Genomic DNA, 19,047 nt, shown 5'->3' on the forward strand with positions numbered 1-19,047 from the left:
TTCAAACAGTTACTTGTGGTGTTCTTATGCTTTAAGGGTCAGAGGTGACCAGAGTTACGTCCCTCTGACCTCCTTTAACCTCATCCTCCAGCTGAAGGTCCTCTTCTGCCTGGTCTCCACGAGCAGGTCCCTCCTCCATCGCCAGTCAATGGATTATAACCTAATATACACAAGCACGCACACAGAAGCATGCACACAGACGCATGCACACAGACACACGCACAGACACAAGCGTGCACGCACGCACAGACACACAACACACACAACGTTAAAGTCCTTGAACTTAAAGAACAAAATTTATCATTCAGTGTAAGGTGCAATTAAATAGTGTTGTGGCAGCACTAAGATGCAAAAATTTACAAAGCACCCCATGGTCAATAAATCAATAACTAAATAACTAAATAAATGAATCAAGAAAGAAAGAAAGAAAGCGACAGAGCCGTACAGTTATAAAGATCAATATTTACTGAAAAAGAAATAATCAGGCAAAAAGTCAAGCAAAGCCAGTAATCTACACAAACCTATTTGTTCTATTTCTTTAAATCCTGAAAGTCAAATGATTACTATTTCTGAACAAAATCAAACATCTATTCTAACCACATAGTTTAAAATAATATATATTTGGGAAGATGCCTAGCCGTTAGTTTGGTAATACGGACACGAGTACGTTGTAATAATCGGCATGGACCATGTTAAAAAGTCATAATTTAGGCAGCAATCTACTAAAAATTAGCCTTTATAATTTTAGTCAAAACTTACAAACTGATCAATGCCAGCAATTTAGAGGTGAGAGCAGAAGAAAGATTGCTGAAACAGAGACATGGCACTAATGGACTTTTTCTCATTCCCACACAAGAAAATCATGTTCTCTAGTTCGCTTTGTCCCGTTGCATTCAGTGTGGAGAATATGTTATTTTCCCCTTTACTTGAAAGTGTTCAAAACAGTTCAACAGTAAAGAAAAACCATACGCTGGTGTATAACGGATCAAGCGTCCCACACTACATATCCACTGAGTAACAACTTCTTCCAAAATGTATGTCGTCTTGAACCGTGCTGTTTTATAGCTGATGAGACTAAAGCAATGCATTGAATCTTTACACTCTTTGTGGGAAGTGTTGTGTATATAATAAAGAACGAACAGCTGGGTGTTATTTACCGCTGCTCCGAAGAGACTTTTTGTCCGTCTTGGGCTTCAGCACTGTGGTGGAATTGGACGCCTCGTCGTTGATCTTCAAAAACCCAGAGAGAGGACATGAGCAAACTAAAAACCTCATACGTTACATGCTTTAATGATACAAATGTTCTCTCTCTCTCTCTCTCTCTCTCTCTCTCTCTCTCTCTCTCTCTCTCTCTCTCAGAGTAACTCACCCGATGAAGTCGAGCGTTTCCTTTATAACTCTTCCCTTCCTTCATGCTCTCCCATTGCTCGATTTTCTGCTGTCTTTTCTCCTCCTCGAGCTAGGGGATGAAAAGGAAGTGTTAACTACTCAGTGACTAAGGCAACGTGCCATATCTGTAAGGCAAGCAAGATTTTGACGTACAATTACACATTTGAGAAAAGAACAGAAAATTCATTTACTCTAAAAATACTTGTAGTGGAAGTCTAAAGGCTGCTGCTCCAAATCTAACAGCAACGGTAAACGTCTTAGTGATGACAAAACTACTCTCAAATAGCTTTAGACCATGGCTCGGGTGATATGACTTTGGTGTGTATCATTTATGGAGTGTCTCCAATGTCAGTGCTTTGTAATAGTGTAACACTCAGACTCTTAAAGAAAGAGGACATTTCCAACATTTGAGACATTTGGAAAGGGCAAACATGTTTCATAGCTGCTCATACGGTTGCTTTATATTTTATCTTGTTATCTGGTGTCATGTGAAGGAGCCTTCCTCATGTTGTCTCTAGGAGTTCTCCTGACCACTGTCGCCTCTTGCTTACTCATTAGTGATAAATGTACATTTGATCATTTATATATTTCTGTAAAAGGCTGCGTGGTTACAGTGTTATTGTTAAAAGTGCTATGCAAATAAAATTTAACTGAAGTTAACTTCCACTATATTGAGTTCTGCTCTGTTCTTACACCCGAAAAATGTGCTGAAATTCATCTACACGTCATACAAACATTAGGTTGAAGAATGCTGGAAAATCTTTTTGAAAGCCAATCAAATGCTCACTCTCTGCTGTTTCTCTTTAAACTCTGCTGCTCTGGCATCCAGTTCTTCTTGCATTCTTCGGCGCGACGCCTCCAGAGCCTCCTGACGCATTACCACGGACGATGGGTCTAGAAACAAAACAAAACTAGTTTAGTACTTGTTTAGACATTCTCACATTTCCCGAATAGCTCAAAAAGTTGAACTTTATTCTCAGCACTGACCTTGACTGACTGCTGAAGCTGAGCTCAGGTTCAGGCTGGGGCTCTTCTTACTGAGATACTGGATGAGGAAGTAAACTCCCACACACAGGACCAAAAAGAACCATCCGTACTGAGAAAGGAAAGTAGCAGCTGCAGACAAAAAATAAAAAGATTTGACATTAGCTGTACTGTGTGAGGCAAGACGTCCCGCATCAGCATTAAATTTCAGTTGAGCTGGGATTTATTTTAATAGGTGAGCTCAAAATAAATAAATAAATAAATAAGTATATGTCAAAGTCTTCATGAAATGGCTTGTACGGGGGGTAGATCATTTATTCCGCATGTTGACATAGTTCCAAAAGGAAATAGTACTGAATTTATTTTATTACCACTGAACTGAATTTATTATGTTGGCTTTGTAGAAGCCAACATTCTGAAGCCAACATTCTGTTTTCCTATTTAAGCTTAGACAAAAATTTATCAAGAGTAACCGAGCCGCATGCACCAAATTCGGATATGTTTTAGACCCTGGTCTGAAGTTTTATGCTCTTACTTTTCTAAGTGATCGGAGTACCGGTTCTTCCGGTACCTGGTCTCAAATTGGCCTTTTTTCCCCATAGACTCCCATTATAAACTTTGGAGGTTTATAACTCGGCCAGCTTTCGAACTATCTACACCAAACCCTGCCAGCTCCTTTAGGGTGATGCTCTGAACAAAGTTTTAGAGTGGTGTACCAACTGGCCTTTCGGTTGTGCCGCAGCCCCGCCCCCTAAATATGCAAAATCATAAAACTTTTTAACACGGACATGCGACATATCAAAAGACTCAGAACAATGAGGGAAACTAACTCACGTGTATTCTGCTCACGTCACGTGACGTCATGCAATGTCACATGAAAATCAAAAATGAGCACAATATGGACATGTCCCATAAAAAAACACTCAGCCAAATGAGGGGAACTTCCTCAAGAGTATTTGGATGATGTCACATGCTTGTCTCCACTTACCTCCAAATGTTTTGGCACCCTAGCTTTCTGTCCACTTGCCTCCAAAAGCAGCACTAACCCTTATGTCCACTCACCTCCAAAAGCACTGTCCTTTGCGAATACTTGCACCATCAAAGCCAACATGAAAGCTTGTCGTGACAAACTTTACAAATCTAGTTAGCACTGAACAGCCTCAATTTGGGAAACGGCTCCACAAAGATCTGCCTGCACACATAACCACGAGCTTGCACAAATTCCTGCCTTTCTAAACTGATTAATCTGCAAACAGTTTGTCTCAAACAAGGGATGAGCGTAAAAGAGGAAAGCGTAGAGGAAAATGTGGCAGCCTAGTGTTTAAGGTGTCGGGCTACTGGTCTGAAGGTTGTGAGTTTGATCCCAGGTCCACCAAGCTGCCACTGTTGGGCCCCTGAGCAAGGCCCTTAACCCTCAATTGCTCAGTTGTAAATGCTGTAAATGTAAATAAAAACACAGCAAAAAACACACCAAGGGGCGGGACATGCAACAAAACCTTAATTGTTATGTACTAAAACAAGGAAACACCATATGGAGCAGCTCTACATTCTTTATTAATGGACAAGGCAACTCGTTTGCATTCATGAAACCCTTACAGCGTTGTTACGTTGTATAAACATGACTACAGCCGGATTTCTGCTTTTCCAACCAGTTTACAGACAAACCCCGCCCGTACTCTGGCTCACAGTATCCGCTGCCGTGATTGGATAAACGCGTGTACGTACCGCTTTAATAACCAATCGTACAGCAGAAAACAAACGCGACGTGTCTAAACACAGCTGGGGAAAATACTGAAGCTAACAAAAGTAGCCGATGACGCTGCTTTTTTTTCCCCCAAAGCTTTTTATTTGAACGATTGTCTGTGCAAATTTATTAGCCAATATGTTTTTAAACTCCATGTAAGGTTTATAAGTGCATAAGGTTGTCTGTAATTGTTGTTTTTATATACTAGTATTTTGTTAAAGCTATCTTTGGGCAGACTTTAAATCAAACTGTTAACCAAGTCCAATATCGTGTTTATATTTAATGCGTTTTATTTGATGAATCCGAAGTAAATAACTGTTTATTTACCAGTCGACTGAATAAAACTCAGATCCTGGTTCTTCAGATTCTCCTCGGCTCCGGATTTTATTTCAGCATCGCCGCCGTTTGCCTCCATGTTTAGCGAAAGTTCCACTTTACCTTAGACGATTATATTACGTGATTATTTGCCCATTTCGATAACCTGTCTAGAAGACAAATTAGCCTAGAACCCGATAATTTGCTAACTCGCTAATCCAAACCGGATTTCCGTAGACTGGAGGATGGCGTCATCAGAGTGTGAGGTGCTTCTAAAAGGGGCGGGGCAATTATTATGGTGGCTTTGTAGAAGCCAACATTCTGTTTTCTGTAAGGCATTTTAAGTGTGATGATGATGGTGATGATGTGATGTGGTGATGATGTGATGTGGTGATGATGTGATGTGATGATGATGTGATGTGATGATGTGATGGTGTAATGCTGATATGTACATTTTAATATGAGAGGAAATCATAAAGCTCAGTGTACCTGCATTCTGCTGAATCCTCTTCAGTTCTGTGGAAACTAATTACAACAAAACATCACTGTCATTAGATTTCAGATCAATTATTGGTATTTAATATTTAGATTTTGCAAAACATATACTTAAAACATCTACCTTAGTCTATCATTAGAGACTTTTTTTTTATCAAATCTAAAGTACAAAATAATTTATCACCTGTTTCCTTTAAATTGTCATTGGGTGATTTAGTGAGTTTCTCATGCAGAGTCTGCTGAGCTGAGACAGAGCTGTCGTCAGTGTCCACGCTCCTCTTTAGCACACTGATTTTCTGGTCCAGCTCTTTAATGAGTCCTTCAGCCTTCCTCTCTGCTGCTTTCTGCTTCTCCTCCATCATCTCCGGCAGCTCAGCCTGACTTCTCTCAATGGAGCGAAGACTTCAGCACTGTCTGCTTTCTCTTTCTTTGTGCTTCTCTAAAGGAGGAAAACGTTTTCACTTCCATAAGATAACACTGATAGTGAACTTTGTTCCTACAGATGTTGTTCTACAAATTTGTTCTACAAATAAAAATAAAAATACTAAATGTATCAGATATTAACTCACGTCATGTTTGTACACACTTTGCTTTGTTCTACTGAGTGTTTGATCGCTTTTATCTAGTCGGTCCTGAACTCTCTCATGTTTCTGGCATATGTTGGCCACCAGGTTCTCCACAGTGTTTATTAGCTTGTGTTTCTTAAGTTTGGGCATATTATTATGAAAGACTAAATGAGTTTTACACAAACTAGCACAACAATCCAGACAGGATTTCAGGGCCTGCAGCTTCTCTCCACTGCAGGCATCACAAAGAACCTCAGGTTTGTCAGAACCACTTTTCTTCTTGAAGTAATCTGCAATCTTTCTCTGTGTTGTATTAATCTTCAGTTTAGGTCTCTTTCTGGATATCTGGTTACATAATGGACAGTGACAGTGTTGACTCTTGTCCCAGCACTGTGTAAGGCAGCTCTTACAGAGGTTGTGGCTACATGGAGTGGTGACTGGATCAGCGAGCACATCCACACAGATCGAACACAGCAGCTGATCTTTAGACAGGAGACTGCTGGAGTCATGAGAAACTAGAAAAGCATCTGTAGTTTAGGTGTGAAAATCACAGACCAGAATGACAAGTTTTCCTAAACTGTGTAAAGGCAATTGTTGGGGTGTCAGTTACTGTTAGTGTACAAAGGTTATTTTTGTAGAATAGATTCATGAATTTTTCAGTGAAAAATGGTTGCCATCTGACATCACTGATTGAACATCAGCTCTGTTTGGATAATGAGAGGATGCAGAGTTTATTTAAACAGCATTGTCCTGCTTGTGTGTGGGTGGTTGGGTGGGTGCTGGTGTGGTTGTGTGAGAGAGTGAGCTGTTTTTGGGAGTCTTTTTAAATCTCTCCCAGAAGTTTGTATTTACTTTTTAGTGATTGTACTTTGATTGAGCTTTGTTTGATATTTTGTTATTCTTTCTGTTGTAGGAATTGATATCTCTGCAACAGGAAGTTTTTCTTTTGGTTGTAAGTTAATTAATATTTGTTAACAGTTTTTCATTCTTTATTTGTTAAGTTCTTTTGTTAATTTGGAAAGGGGTTAGTAGGGAAGGGGTGTAATTTTTTTGGATCTTGTTTTCTCCTGTTTATGTTAGTAATGGAGTTAGTGTATTGTGTATTGTGTTGTAATCTTTGTTTTTTTTTTTTTTTACTTTTATTTTGTAGCTTATTTAGTTTCTCCCTAAATTAGTTAGATGGATTCTGCTTATTGTTTTGTCCTGATCCCACTCTTGAAGTCTTCAAACCCTCCTGCACATCATGTTTGTGAATAAATGAGCTTTGTTCATTTTGACTTGGTTGTAAAGTGACATTCTTTTTTGTGACAGGATTGGGGTTGAGTTGTTGATCCTTGATCCCTCCATCCCCAGACTCCTTTTGTTACCTGGGAATGTAACGAAGTATCACTGCCGAGCTCCAACAATGACACATTTTTATTCAACAAAGTGACACATTTTTCAGCCTTTAGCTTCATGTTAATGTTCATTTACAGATTCCTAGATTATTAATCTTTTATAAGTCTTAGACTTTTGGACATCAATGTGTATTTAAAATGTTCTGTTATATATTGTTTGGTGTTACATTATACAATTTGAAGTTATTTAGTGTTGCAAGGTTTTGTTAAATGAAGTTTGTAATAATCATTAAAGATAAATATTACATATAACACATTATTGTGATGTAATATTTTACTATGAAAGCTGTCTGACCTTCTGTGCATGTGACTAGAAGTTATTTGTGACTAGAAATTGTTATTACCAGAGAGAATTTGTGTACAATATTAGAGGGTCAGTAGGAGCTGGAGACATGATGGTGAGACTCGGGCTCATAAACAACTTAGAAAGACCTTGGTAAGATCCTGATCAGTAGATGATCGAGCGTTGTGCATCTAGCAAATGATTTGTGATGTTTTCCTTTCTTCTGTTTTCTGCCTATAAATCATTCCTATATAACCTCAGTGTAATAAACGTTCTAGGCCCTTCCTCCTCTCATTATACACGAGCGCTGGTTCCTGCTGTGCAGCACCACAAACACATTGTGAACCTTTTTACTCTTGCTCGTTCTGAACAGTGTGCTATTGTTATTTTCTCAAAAACTTCCACAACAATAATCAGTCACAGATTTTGCTTAATATATTATTTGGTAACTATTTTACATCTTTCTTTAACAGTTTCTATGTATTTGTTATTATTTGTATATTTTCTTTTTAGTTTCTACAGACATTTAGCTCAGTTACATAGAGACAGTTTTCAGGGAGTTTTTCATGATACTTATTTTCAAGGTTTTGTTTTTTTAATCATTTAAATTTTAATCAATCACCCTGATTAACAACTCACTATAATTATATTCGCCACTTCATATCTACAAGTACTGCATTATTAGAACTGTCAGTCATCACATTATCTGTGTATGTTACACACACTACTGCTGCTGCATACTGCACAAAAGCAAAATATTACACAACATTGTTATTAGCACTACCATGCACTTCTCACACTTTATGTACATAACTGACCTGTATTCATATTTAATACTCATACTGTCTATATTGTATCGCATTGTCTGCATTTTCTTGTATAGTCTGTGTTGTCCTGTCTTGTATAATATAATGTTATTTATGTCTGTACTTTTGAGAGTCACAAACAGCTGGAACCAAGTTACTTGTGTGTCAACACACTTGGCCAATAAACCCGATTCTGATTCTGATTCATTGTTCTGCCTTTCAGTGTCAGTGAAATCAATTAATATCCACATATTAAAATAGCAAACAAAACATTTCCCTTTTATAGATCTATGCAAATAAATACAAACTATAAAGAAATAAATAAAGCAATAATACTGTATAACTGTTATGCGAGACACAGAGGTGGAAGCTGGAGTGAACAAAGTCCTGAGTTAGGAATGAAAGGTAGTCTGTGTAAAATCCTGGAAGATGAACATAGTGATGTTACCAGTGACACCGAAGCTCCGATGCGTGTTAAAATAAAATGAACCGATTTTCATTGAAGCTTTGTATCGAAGCTTGATTCGTTCACGTGACCAATGACGTCCGAAGCTTCGTTTCACGCACACCCACGTGATGGCTTCGTTATCTGATTCAAAGGTTTAAAATCGTGCGCGACACGCGGCGCGCCCTCGTGTGTTGTATTGGAGTACTACATGGAATTATTACTATTTACTTTTATTATTATTACTATTATTATTATCGCTATTACTGTATAGCGAGTTTAGGAGAGCTTATTGTTGTGAGTTGTCATTGGAACCTGTTACCAAAAGATCTAAAATGTGGGAACACTTTCATTTGATTTCGCCCAATAAGGTGGATATATATGGTTTTGTTGTGAAGCCTATATTTATAACTTAAATCTCACTCATCATTGGGCAATTATACGATTCAATGTAACATTTCATGTTGTATATTTTGTCATATATATTCATTGGATAGTAGTAATAAGTTGACAAATATAGGAATGCAAGGAAAGCCTTTTGTGCACTGTTTTATACAATGATCCTTTTTTTTAATGGTTCACACTTTATACTTTTGTAACAAGGTCTATCCTATCTGTTTTTAGGTCCATTGTTTCATTTGCTCCCAGCAGCTGGCCTATACTATTAATAATACATCATCCATGTCACTCATTCAAGAACACTTACAATGTCCATTTCACGAGTTCACATTTACAAATAAGACTGGGTCTACATAGTCATGCTTGGAAGATAATGCCAGATAATTTCTTTTCTGTAAGGAGCAAAAGGTTAATTGTGCATTTTTACAAGAAACTCACTCAGCTGAGGCTGATACAAAATTTTGGAAATTGCAATGGGGTGACTGCATCCTTTTCAGTCATGGTACTGTACGTCACCCTCTGCTGGAGTCATGATTTTATTTAATAGATTTCCTGGGAAAATTATTGACCACAAAAGTGACTCTACCGGCTATTGGTTAATGGTTGTGACAGAAATTAACAGTATAAACTACATTTTATTATGTGTGTATGGCTATAACAAGAGAGCACAGAACAAAAATCTCTTTTCATCCTTAAGTCAGTACTTAGAGGAATGGTAAATGTGTTTTTCAACGGATAGAGTAGTAATTGGAGGAGATTAGTCACATCAATACACTATGTTGTAAAAATGATTTAACTAGGCTAGAACAGACTGAATTAAACAGTTTACAGTCCCATCTTGATAATATATATCTGGAAAAGGCTAAGGGAGCATTTATTCGTTCAAGGGCTCGCTGGATTGAAGAAGGGGAGAAAAACACATCTTACTTTTTTAGTCTGGAAAAACAAAGACAGACAAAGAAAAAAATTCTGAAGTTAAATATCAATGGCATTATTGTTGATAATCAAAAAGAAGTAAACGAAAATATTAAAGCTTTCTATAGTAACTTATACAAATCCCTTTTTTCCAGAGAAGATTGTTGTTTTTTCTTAGATAAGAGGGTTTAAAATGACAATGGATGATAATTCTAAACAACATTTGGAGGATGAGCTGAAAATTGAGGAGCTAGATTTAGCAGTTAAACAGATGTCTAGAGGGAAGTCACCTGGAATAGATGGGCTATCCGTGGAGTTTCTGTCTTTCTTTTGGAGTGATATCAGGGAAATGCTATATAATGCCTATTTAGATTGTATTTCAAAAGGTAGTCTTTCTCCCACAATGAAACATGGTCTCATTACTTTAATTCCCAAACCTAACAAAGATAATCTTCTATTGGATAATTGGAGACCAATTACCTTATTATGTAATGATTATAAATTATTAGCACTTGTCTATGCTAATCGTCTGAATATGGGATTATCACATATTATTGACGAGTGTCAATCAGCCTTCATAAAGGGTAGAAATGTACATAACCATACCAGGTTATTACTAGACATGCTTGATTATTGAGAGTTCATTAATACTGATGCTTTTATTTTATTTCTTGACTTTTACAAGGCATTTGATACTGTTGAACATGCATTTTTATTTGATTTTTTAGGTTTTGGGAGTAACTTTTGTAAAATAATTAAGATGATTTATACTGAAATATACAGTTCTGTATCCCTGAATCCTAATATAACTCCTAGGTTTGAAGTGCTCCACGGTATTAGGCAGGGATGCCCGATTTCTCCCAAACTATTTATTCTAGCCACTCAATCACTTAAATTTCTCATTAATCATAACCCCCATTTGCATGGGATCTCAATATTTGACAAGGAATTTAAAATTAGTCAATTTGCAGACGACACAGCAATCCTTTTAAAGAATAAATTCATGGTTGATGTTGCCCTAAATTCAGTCTTGATTTTCTCTAAAGCTTCAGGTTTAACCCTCAATATTAAAAAATGTGAGCTACTTCCCATTCACTCATCAACAGACTTTATCATCTCTTCAATTGAGGTTAAAGACGAAGTGAAATATTTAGGAATAGTTTTATCTAAAAATCCTATTAGGAGAGAAGATGTTAACTTTTCTAACCGTTAATAGATATGATGAAATCCTTGAGCTGCTGGCTTAGAGATCTCACTGTTTTTGGAAGAGTCACTCTGTCTAAATCGGAGGGTATTTCCAAAATAATCTATCCATGCCACTCCCTGTATGTTTCTACAGTTAATGTTATGAAAGCTAATTCGATCATTTTCCAATTTCTGTAGAAAAACAAAACTCATTATATTAAGAAATCACAGCTGGTTAAAGATTATGATATGGGTGGTATTAAAGCATTGGATTTTGAAGCAATGTTTGGGACATTCAAGATTAACTGGTTGAAAACATATCTATCACAACCAGATTCTATGTGGTTTCACATATAAATCTATTTAAACAAGTAGGAGGGCTTGATTTTCTTTTGCATTGTGATTTTGAGGTCACCAAAATTCCTGTTAAGTTGTCAAAATTCCACAAACAAGTTCTCCAATTTTGGAAAATGATATTTACCCATAACTTTTCTCCTCAAGGATCCACCTTATGGAACAATAGGGTCATTATAATCAATAGGAAATCACTGTTCAGGTTTGATTGGTATGAAATGGGAATTGTTTTTGTGAATGATATTATAGATGACAAGGGTAACCTTTTGGAATACAAAGCATTCCTAGACAAATATAATTTGAACTGTACATATAGAAAATACAATATGATCTGTAAAGCAATACCTGCAGCGTTATTACAGTTAATTCACAACACATTGTTAAATGCAAGTTCAAGACCCTTACCAACACTACCAAATTTAGTTATTAATGATTGCACTTTATTTCATAATAAATGTAATAATACATTTATTAGTGATGCTTTGAAATCTATATTGTTCTTTGGTTACAACAGAGGATTGTGTGTACAGATTCCGAACATGTATACATTGTCCATAGAAAAATCACATTTTAATTTCATTAAATGGCCCATTTCCCCAAAAATTAAAGAGATCCACTTTAAAATAATCTATAAGATATATCTGGTCACTGACTTTCTTAGAAGATTGAAATTTGATGTAGACCCTTGTGTTTTTTGTGAGGTGGCTGATGAGACTCTGGAACACGTTCTTTTTTTGCCCCGTATCTAACAGCTTCTGGTCTGAGATACACAATTGGCTGTCACTTAAGATGGATAATATCCCTACTTTCAACCTGTCACACATACTCTTTTATATGGACAATATAGATTCATCAGTATCTGATTTACTCAATATGATTATTATGATGGGTAAATATCATATTCATTGCAGTAAGTGGAGGTGTTCTAAGCCTTCTTTTGTTTGGTTTACGAATGAATTTAAACTCTTTTTTTCCTCACTGAAAAAAAAATCTACTAAAATTGCAAGGAAAATGTATAGTGACATTCCTAGGAAACTACTACTTTGATGAGTCTCTCCTTATGTACTGTACTACATATTTGTTTTCTACATTTTTTAGCCTTTTTTTTTTAGCCTTTTTTGACTTAAAAAGTGTATTTAAGCGTCTCCCACCTTTTGTTGTTTTTTTTTTGTTTTGTTTTACTCTTTGTTCTTTTTTAAGAAATACTTTTTGTACTATGACAACATTTGTATTGTATATACACATGTATATCCTGTTTCCCAACGAGAGTTTTGTATGTTGATGCTTTTTGTAAAAAAGAAAATTTAAAAAATAATTAAATAATTAAATAATAAATAAAAATATATAGTCATGCTGAACAGGTGGACACCTGATTGCTGATTGTTAATAAAACATAAGCACAAAGCATCCATCTAGCCTACAGTACAGTAGTCTGTAAGGCAGATTTATAATCGTGTAAAAGTGTGTCTGCACTTATGTACCTTCAACATTCCTGAGTTTGATTTTTTTTCTAAAAACAGTCAAAATGTCCACATTCACTATACAAAAAGTTATCTTTATTACATTTTTGTTTGGAGTTACCAAGCGTATTAAATGGAACATGCTTTGGTCGTGTATTTAATATATTTGATTCATTTATTTATTTACCTATCCTTAATTTATCAATCCATAAGCTTCGAGTAATGAACCTTTTTCTGATACAATTGGGTTGAAAGCTTCACTGCTTCAAGAAAGCTTCACTTCGCCATCACTACTAGCGCCACCAGGCACTTATTTCCAGGGATTTCAGGACAGCGTAACAGATATTGCGTCATCGGGGAGGCGTGGCCTATTTGATAATTAGCATAGGTCAACGATCGTGAGCAGATTGGGAGGAAAGCCGTTTGCATAAATTGCTTCAGATAACGTTACTTGTCCGGTGGGTGTTTTTTTTATTATTATATTCATACTGTTACAACTTTAGATAACCTTTCCGCAGTCGCGAGTGTTTCATGACATTCATACTAATAAAATACCTGTCCTGATCTCAGGTGTTTCATGTCAAATTACATTAAGACAGTTATAACTTCAGACACCTGTCCTGATCGTTCCATGTTTGCAATATACTATTCAGTTATGGTATGTCCATTTCACTTCAATAAGCTTACTGAATTCACATCAATTCTATCATGAGTTCTATCACACAAGACAAGACAAGACAAGGATAACACAAGACAAATCTGAAGTTTAACCTCAGATTTTATTCATCTTCATACTTCAGATGACATCAGATTTTATTCTTCAAGCCCTTGCAATTATTCATAGTTTCATACTAAATTTAATTTACACAAAAAGAACATAAGATGTTTCATTATGTTTGAAGGACTGGTTGCTTCAGGGCTTACAGAATCCTTTTCTGAAACCATCACGTTTCTGAAGAGTGAAATGTCACACTACAGAGAAAGAGACAGATGAATCAGGAGCATAATAAAATGTTTGAGGATTAAATGTGAACAGGAGCACCATTGTACCTGTCTGAATGTGAATGGCTTTCCTTGAGAAAGGAAGTCTACATATTTACAGACAAAAAAACCACTGGCATTGCCATTCAACTGTTTAGGAATTGCCCAGACACAATAGCAGAACATTTAGTCTTAAAATTACACCTAATTCAGAGAAGACACATATAATTCATTATATGGTGTCATAAAAGTTCTCATTCAGCCGATGGTCCAACTGGAAGCCTCCAAGATGCATCCTTTCTTGACCCTGTGCTCCTTTGTGAGGTACGTTCTGTTAAATAAAACATCTGTATATCTGGATATGCAAAGATGATCAACCTACAGAATAACAGTTCAATTCAAGTCAAGTTTATTTGTATAGCACTTTTTACAATTGACATTGTCTCAAAGTAGCTTTACAGAACATAAACATAGAACACAGGTTAAATACACTCAAGACAGTGGAGTTGATACTGGACTTCAGGAGAAACCCCCCTGCTCTTTCCCCACTAACCATCATGGACAGCATTGTCACAGCAGTGGAGTCATTCAGATTCCTGGGAACCACAATCTCCCAGGACCTGAAGTGGGACATTCACATTGACTCCATTGTGAAAAAGGCTCAGCAGAGGTTGTACTTCCTTCGTCAGCTGAAGAAGTTCAACCTGCCACAGGATTTGCTTAAACAGTTTTACACTGCCATGATTGAATCCATCCTCTGCACCTCAGTAACTGTTTGGTTCAGCTCAGCCACCAAATTCGATCTCAGAAGACTACAGAGGGTAGTCCGGACTGCTGAGCGAACCATTGGCACAACTCTCCCCACTCTCCAAGACCTGTACTCCTCCAGAGTGAGAAAAAGGGCAAAGAAAATCACTCTGGACCCCTCACATCCAGCACACTCCCTCTTTGAACTGTTACCATCTGGTCGGCGCTACAGAGCCCTGAGCTCCAGAACGACCAGACATATGAACAGTTTCTACCCTCAAGCAATCCATCTGATGAACAATTAACACCATGGAACACACAACTCCTAATATTTGCACTATGTATACCTCAATAGCACATTTCATACTTGCACTCTGTACATACATGCATACATATTGTCTGTACTGTTTACTTCAACTGCACACTTCACAATTGCATGTGTACATACAAATTGTATATATTGTATACTTATTTGCATATGTATATTTCATATGTTTATTGAAACTGCACATTTCACACCTGTAAATGTGTACATACAATTTCTTCTATACTGCATATGACATCCTGTTACACTGTGGAGATTATGTCACTAAAACAAATTCCTCGCATGTGTAAACATGCCTGGCAATAAAGCTGATTCTGATTCCGATAACAGCAAAAATAAGAAGACACTCACAACAACATGACAGATATCATCATGTCTCTGAGTCATAGCACTGTATGGTCTGGGATTTAAAATCAATTACCTGGTGGTTAGAAGCAATATAGGCAAGTTAAAGACAAACTGAAAATCAAAAATATTGTTTTACACTTTTCAAAAACATAAATATTAAAACAATGCATCCCGACTTATATATGACTTATGGCCAAAGCCCAGTGCATGCCTAGGTGCAACGGAACAAAAACAAGATGAAAGACGAAGAGGTCCTGAGTTTTTGTCCACTGCTGCATGGCCTTCACCACTCTGAAGCTTTGGGTAGAAAAAAGTGTTGTAAGAGAAGACTTTAAGGCTCCCAGCTGATCACTGTTTCTATTCATTAACAAGGAAAAAAGTTGATAACCTTGAAAAGAGAAGAGGGGGAAAAATACTCATTAAGAATGCATGACATTGGTGACATCCAGCATTAGTGCTTCATGATCAACAATTGTCTGATTACCTGATACTATTGGCATCGAATTGGTTGTTAAATTTGTGTCAATACCCAGCCCTAATGTGCAGTGCAGAATCAATTTATTCATTTTTATACAAATTTTTTATAAAGTACTGAGAACAAACCTTTATTCCACATTTTCTTTACAAAAATGTAGTGATGCATTATTCCCAATAAACCAAGGCATATCAAGTAAATAATCAAGTTATTTTTCTAACTTTTGTCATAAAGCCAGCAACCCTCCTTTAGTGTGGCCAAGTCACCCTGTGTAATACACAGTTTGAAGGCTTTGCTGATCACCAGGTTTGGGTCTTGTAGTGCCAGAATATCCTTCACCTCTGATGCCATGTCCTACACATAAACAGAACAGAAATACATAATAAACAAGCTAAAATAATCTTGATCCGTGGACAAACTTTATTTACAAAACACATTGTTAACATTTCACCATCATTCATACACACACACACACACACACACACACACACACACACACACACACACACACACACACACACACACACACACACACACACACACAGTATATGTATAAAATATATAAATAATTTAATTTAATCTCTGACAGCCTGGGTAAGTGCTCATTATGGGACAGATAAGAACATCTGTCACCGGGTCTTATTCACTAAGCAATGCTTAAATTTGTGCATGAAATCTGTGTATAAATATTTTCATGAACAAATCATATTTCATCAATAACTTTGATTCTTAAATGTATTCTAAATTTACTGGAAAATGTAGGAACTAATAAAAATAAATTGAATACTCTTGATGGCCTTATAAACATGTTAAGATGAAAAGTACACAATTATTAGTGAATGAGACTTCAATTCAATTCAATTCAAGTTTATTTGTATAGCGCTTTTTACAATAGACATTGTCTCAAAGCAGCTTTACAGAACATAAACACAGAGCAGAAGGTAAACATAATTAATGATAAAGGAAATAACGAATAATAAAAGAAATAAGAATTAACAGAATAAAAATTCTAGATTATTATTAGATGTATATAGTTCACAATGTGTATGTATTTATTCCCCTATGAGCAAGTCTGAGGTGACTCAGGCAGCAGCGGCAAGGAAAAACTCCCTTAAATTGGTAAAGGAAGAAACCTTGAGAGGAACCAGACTCAAGGGGGAACCCATCCTCATATGGGTGACAGTGGGGGTGTGATTGTAATATACAGTCAGTTAAATGTTGTATTGGTGTGAGATTCAAGGACTTCTGATCTCCTGAGTACCACAGAGTCTAACTGGAGATGTCTCAGGATTCTTAGAGTCGGCCTCGGCTCAGTGGACGTCCAAAGGCTTCGTCCCACAGAGGACGTTGGGAGCTGGTACAGTGTCTGGATGCCTCGGGATGGGTACAAAGAGAGAAGCAGTGGAAAGGGATTAATATATCTGCTGTTCATAAAAATGTGCTGGTCTGATGTACTGGTGCATGATATTATGGGATGTATTATGTGTACGCCTGACTGAAGAGATGAGTTTTTAATCTACATTTAAACTGGGAAAGTGTGTCTGCGCCCCGAACACTATCAGGAAGACTATTCCAAAGTTTGGGAGCTAAATAAGAAAATGCTCTACCACCTTTAGTAGACTTAGATATTCTGGGAACTACCAGAAGCCCTGAGTTTTGTGATCTCAGAGAGCGTGAAGGATTGTAACGTGTTAGAAGACTAGTTAGATACATGGGAGCTAAACCATTAAGAGCCTTGTACGTAAGTAGCAGCAGTTTGTAATCAATTCTATACTTAACAGGTAGCCAGTGTAGAGATGATAAAATTGGGGTTACATGATCATACTTTCTTGTCCTAGTGAGAACTCTGGCAGCTGCATTTTGGACTAACTGTAACCTATTTATTAAAGATGCAGGACAACCACCTAGTAATGCATTACAATAGTCCAGTCTAGAGGTCATGAACGCATGAACTAGCTTCTCAGCATCAGATACAGACAGGATGTTTCTCAGCTTGGCAATGTTTCTAAGGTGGAAGAAGGCTGTTTTGGTAGTATGGGCGATATGATTTTTAAAAGACAAGTTACTGTCTAATATAACACCGAGGTCTTTCACTGTCGAGCTACTTGTAATAGTACATCCCTCTAAATGGGAGTTAAGTTGTGAGAGTTTCTGTGCACTGGTTTTTGGACCTATGAGTAGTATTTCTGTCTTATCGGAGTTTAACAATAGAAAGTTGCAGCTCATCCAGTCTTTTATCTCTCTAAGGCATTGAGTTAATTTGGACACTGTGGCTATTTCATCTGGTTTTGATGAGATATATAACTGTGTGTCATCAGCATAACAATGGAAACTAATCCCATGTCTTCTAATAATGTTCCCTAATGGAAGCATGTATATAGAGAAAAGCAGAGGTCCTAGAACTGATCCTTGAGGGATCCCATAATTAACTGGTAGTAAACTGGAGGATTCACCATTTAATTCTACAAAATGGTATCGGTCAGACAGGTAGGATCTAAACCAGCTTAAAGCCTGACCATGAATACCTGTGTAATATTGTAAGCGATCTAGAAGAATGTTGTGATCTATAGTGTCGAATGTAGCACTAAGGTCAAGTAGAACTAATAGTGACATACAGTCTTGGTCCGAAGCTAAGAACAAGTCGTTTGTAACTTTAACAAGTGCAGTTTCTGTGCTATGATGGGGCCTGAAACCTGACTGAAACTTTTCAAGGATGTTGCTCTCCTGTAAGAAGGAGCTCAGTTGAACAGACACAACCTTTTCAAGTATTTTAGACATAAACGGAAGGTGTGAGATAGGTCTGTAATTTGATAGTTCATTAGGGTCTAAGTTAGGTTTTTTGATGAGTGGCCTAATAACTGCCAACTTAAAAGACTTCGGGACGTAACCTAAAGATAACGAGGAGTTGATGATATTAAGAAGAGGCTCACCAGCTTTATGTAACACTTCTTTCAGTAGTTTAGTTGGGATGGGGTCTAGTGAACATGTTGTTGATTTAGCTGTAGTAATAAGTTTATCTAACTCTTCCTGTCCTGTACTTGTAAAGCTGTGTAAAGCCTTAGGTGAGATTGTGTCACTGGTTGCTCTCATATGTTGAGCGTCACCTATTTTATTCCTGATACTTTCGATTTTATCAGTAAAGAATCTCATAAAGTCCTCACTACTGAGATGTGATGGAATAGTGTGTTCAGATTTCTGATTTTTTGTTAAACTAGCCACTGTGCTAAATAAAAACCTGGGATTGTTCTGGTTATTTTCTATGAGTTTGCTCAGGTGCTCAGCTCTGGCAGCTTTTAGAGCCTGTCTGTAGCTGGACATACTGTCCTTATACGCAATTCTAAACACCTCTAATTTAGTTTTTCTCCATTTCCGTTTGAGGTTACGGGTCTCCCTCTTGAGGGTGTGAGTATGACTATTATACCATGGTGCAAGTG

General features: G+C 36.9%; 1 protein-coding gene across 1 annotated transcript in view; it reads right to left on the reverse strand.

The window, feature by feature from the left end:
• selenos (selenoprotein S) overlaps nucleotides 1–4,684 on the reverse strand; it is a 5,481-nt gene extending 797 nt beyond the window's left edge. The window contains exons 1-6 of the mRNA XM_027163809.2: nucleotides 4,445–4,684; nucleotides 2,377–2,505; nucleotides 2,177–2,283; nucleotides 1,370–1,459; nucleotides 1,158–1,230; nucleotides 1–160 (exon numbers count right to left, since the gene is read on the reverse strand). The exon at nucleotides 1–160 is cut by the window's left edge and continues 797 nt beyond it. Of these exons, the coding sequence (XP_027019610.2) occupies nucleotides 81–160; nucleotides 1,158–1,230; nucleotides 1,370–1,459; nucleotides 2,177–2,283; nucleotides 2,377–2,505; nucleotides 4,445–4,532 (567 nt within the window). The 5' untranslated portion in view covers nucleotides 4,533–4,684 and the 3' untranslated portion in view covers nucleotides 1–80. The remainder of the gene's footprint in view (nucleotides 161–1,157; nucleotides 1,231–1,369; nucleotides 1,460–2,176; nucleotides 2,284–2,376; nucleotides 2,506–4,444) is intronic.
• Between the last annotated feature and the right edge of the window lie 14,363 nt (nucleotides 4,685–19,047).

Source organism: Tachysurus fulvidraco, chromosome 2, assembly GCF_022655615.1.
Source record: "Tachysurus fulvidraco isolate hzauxx_2018 chromosome 2, HZAU_PFXX_2.0, whole genome shotgun sequence".
NCBI classification, from domain to species: Eukaryota; Metazoa; Chordata; class Actinopteri; order Siluriformes; family Bagridae; genus Tachysurus; species Tachysurus fulvidraco.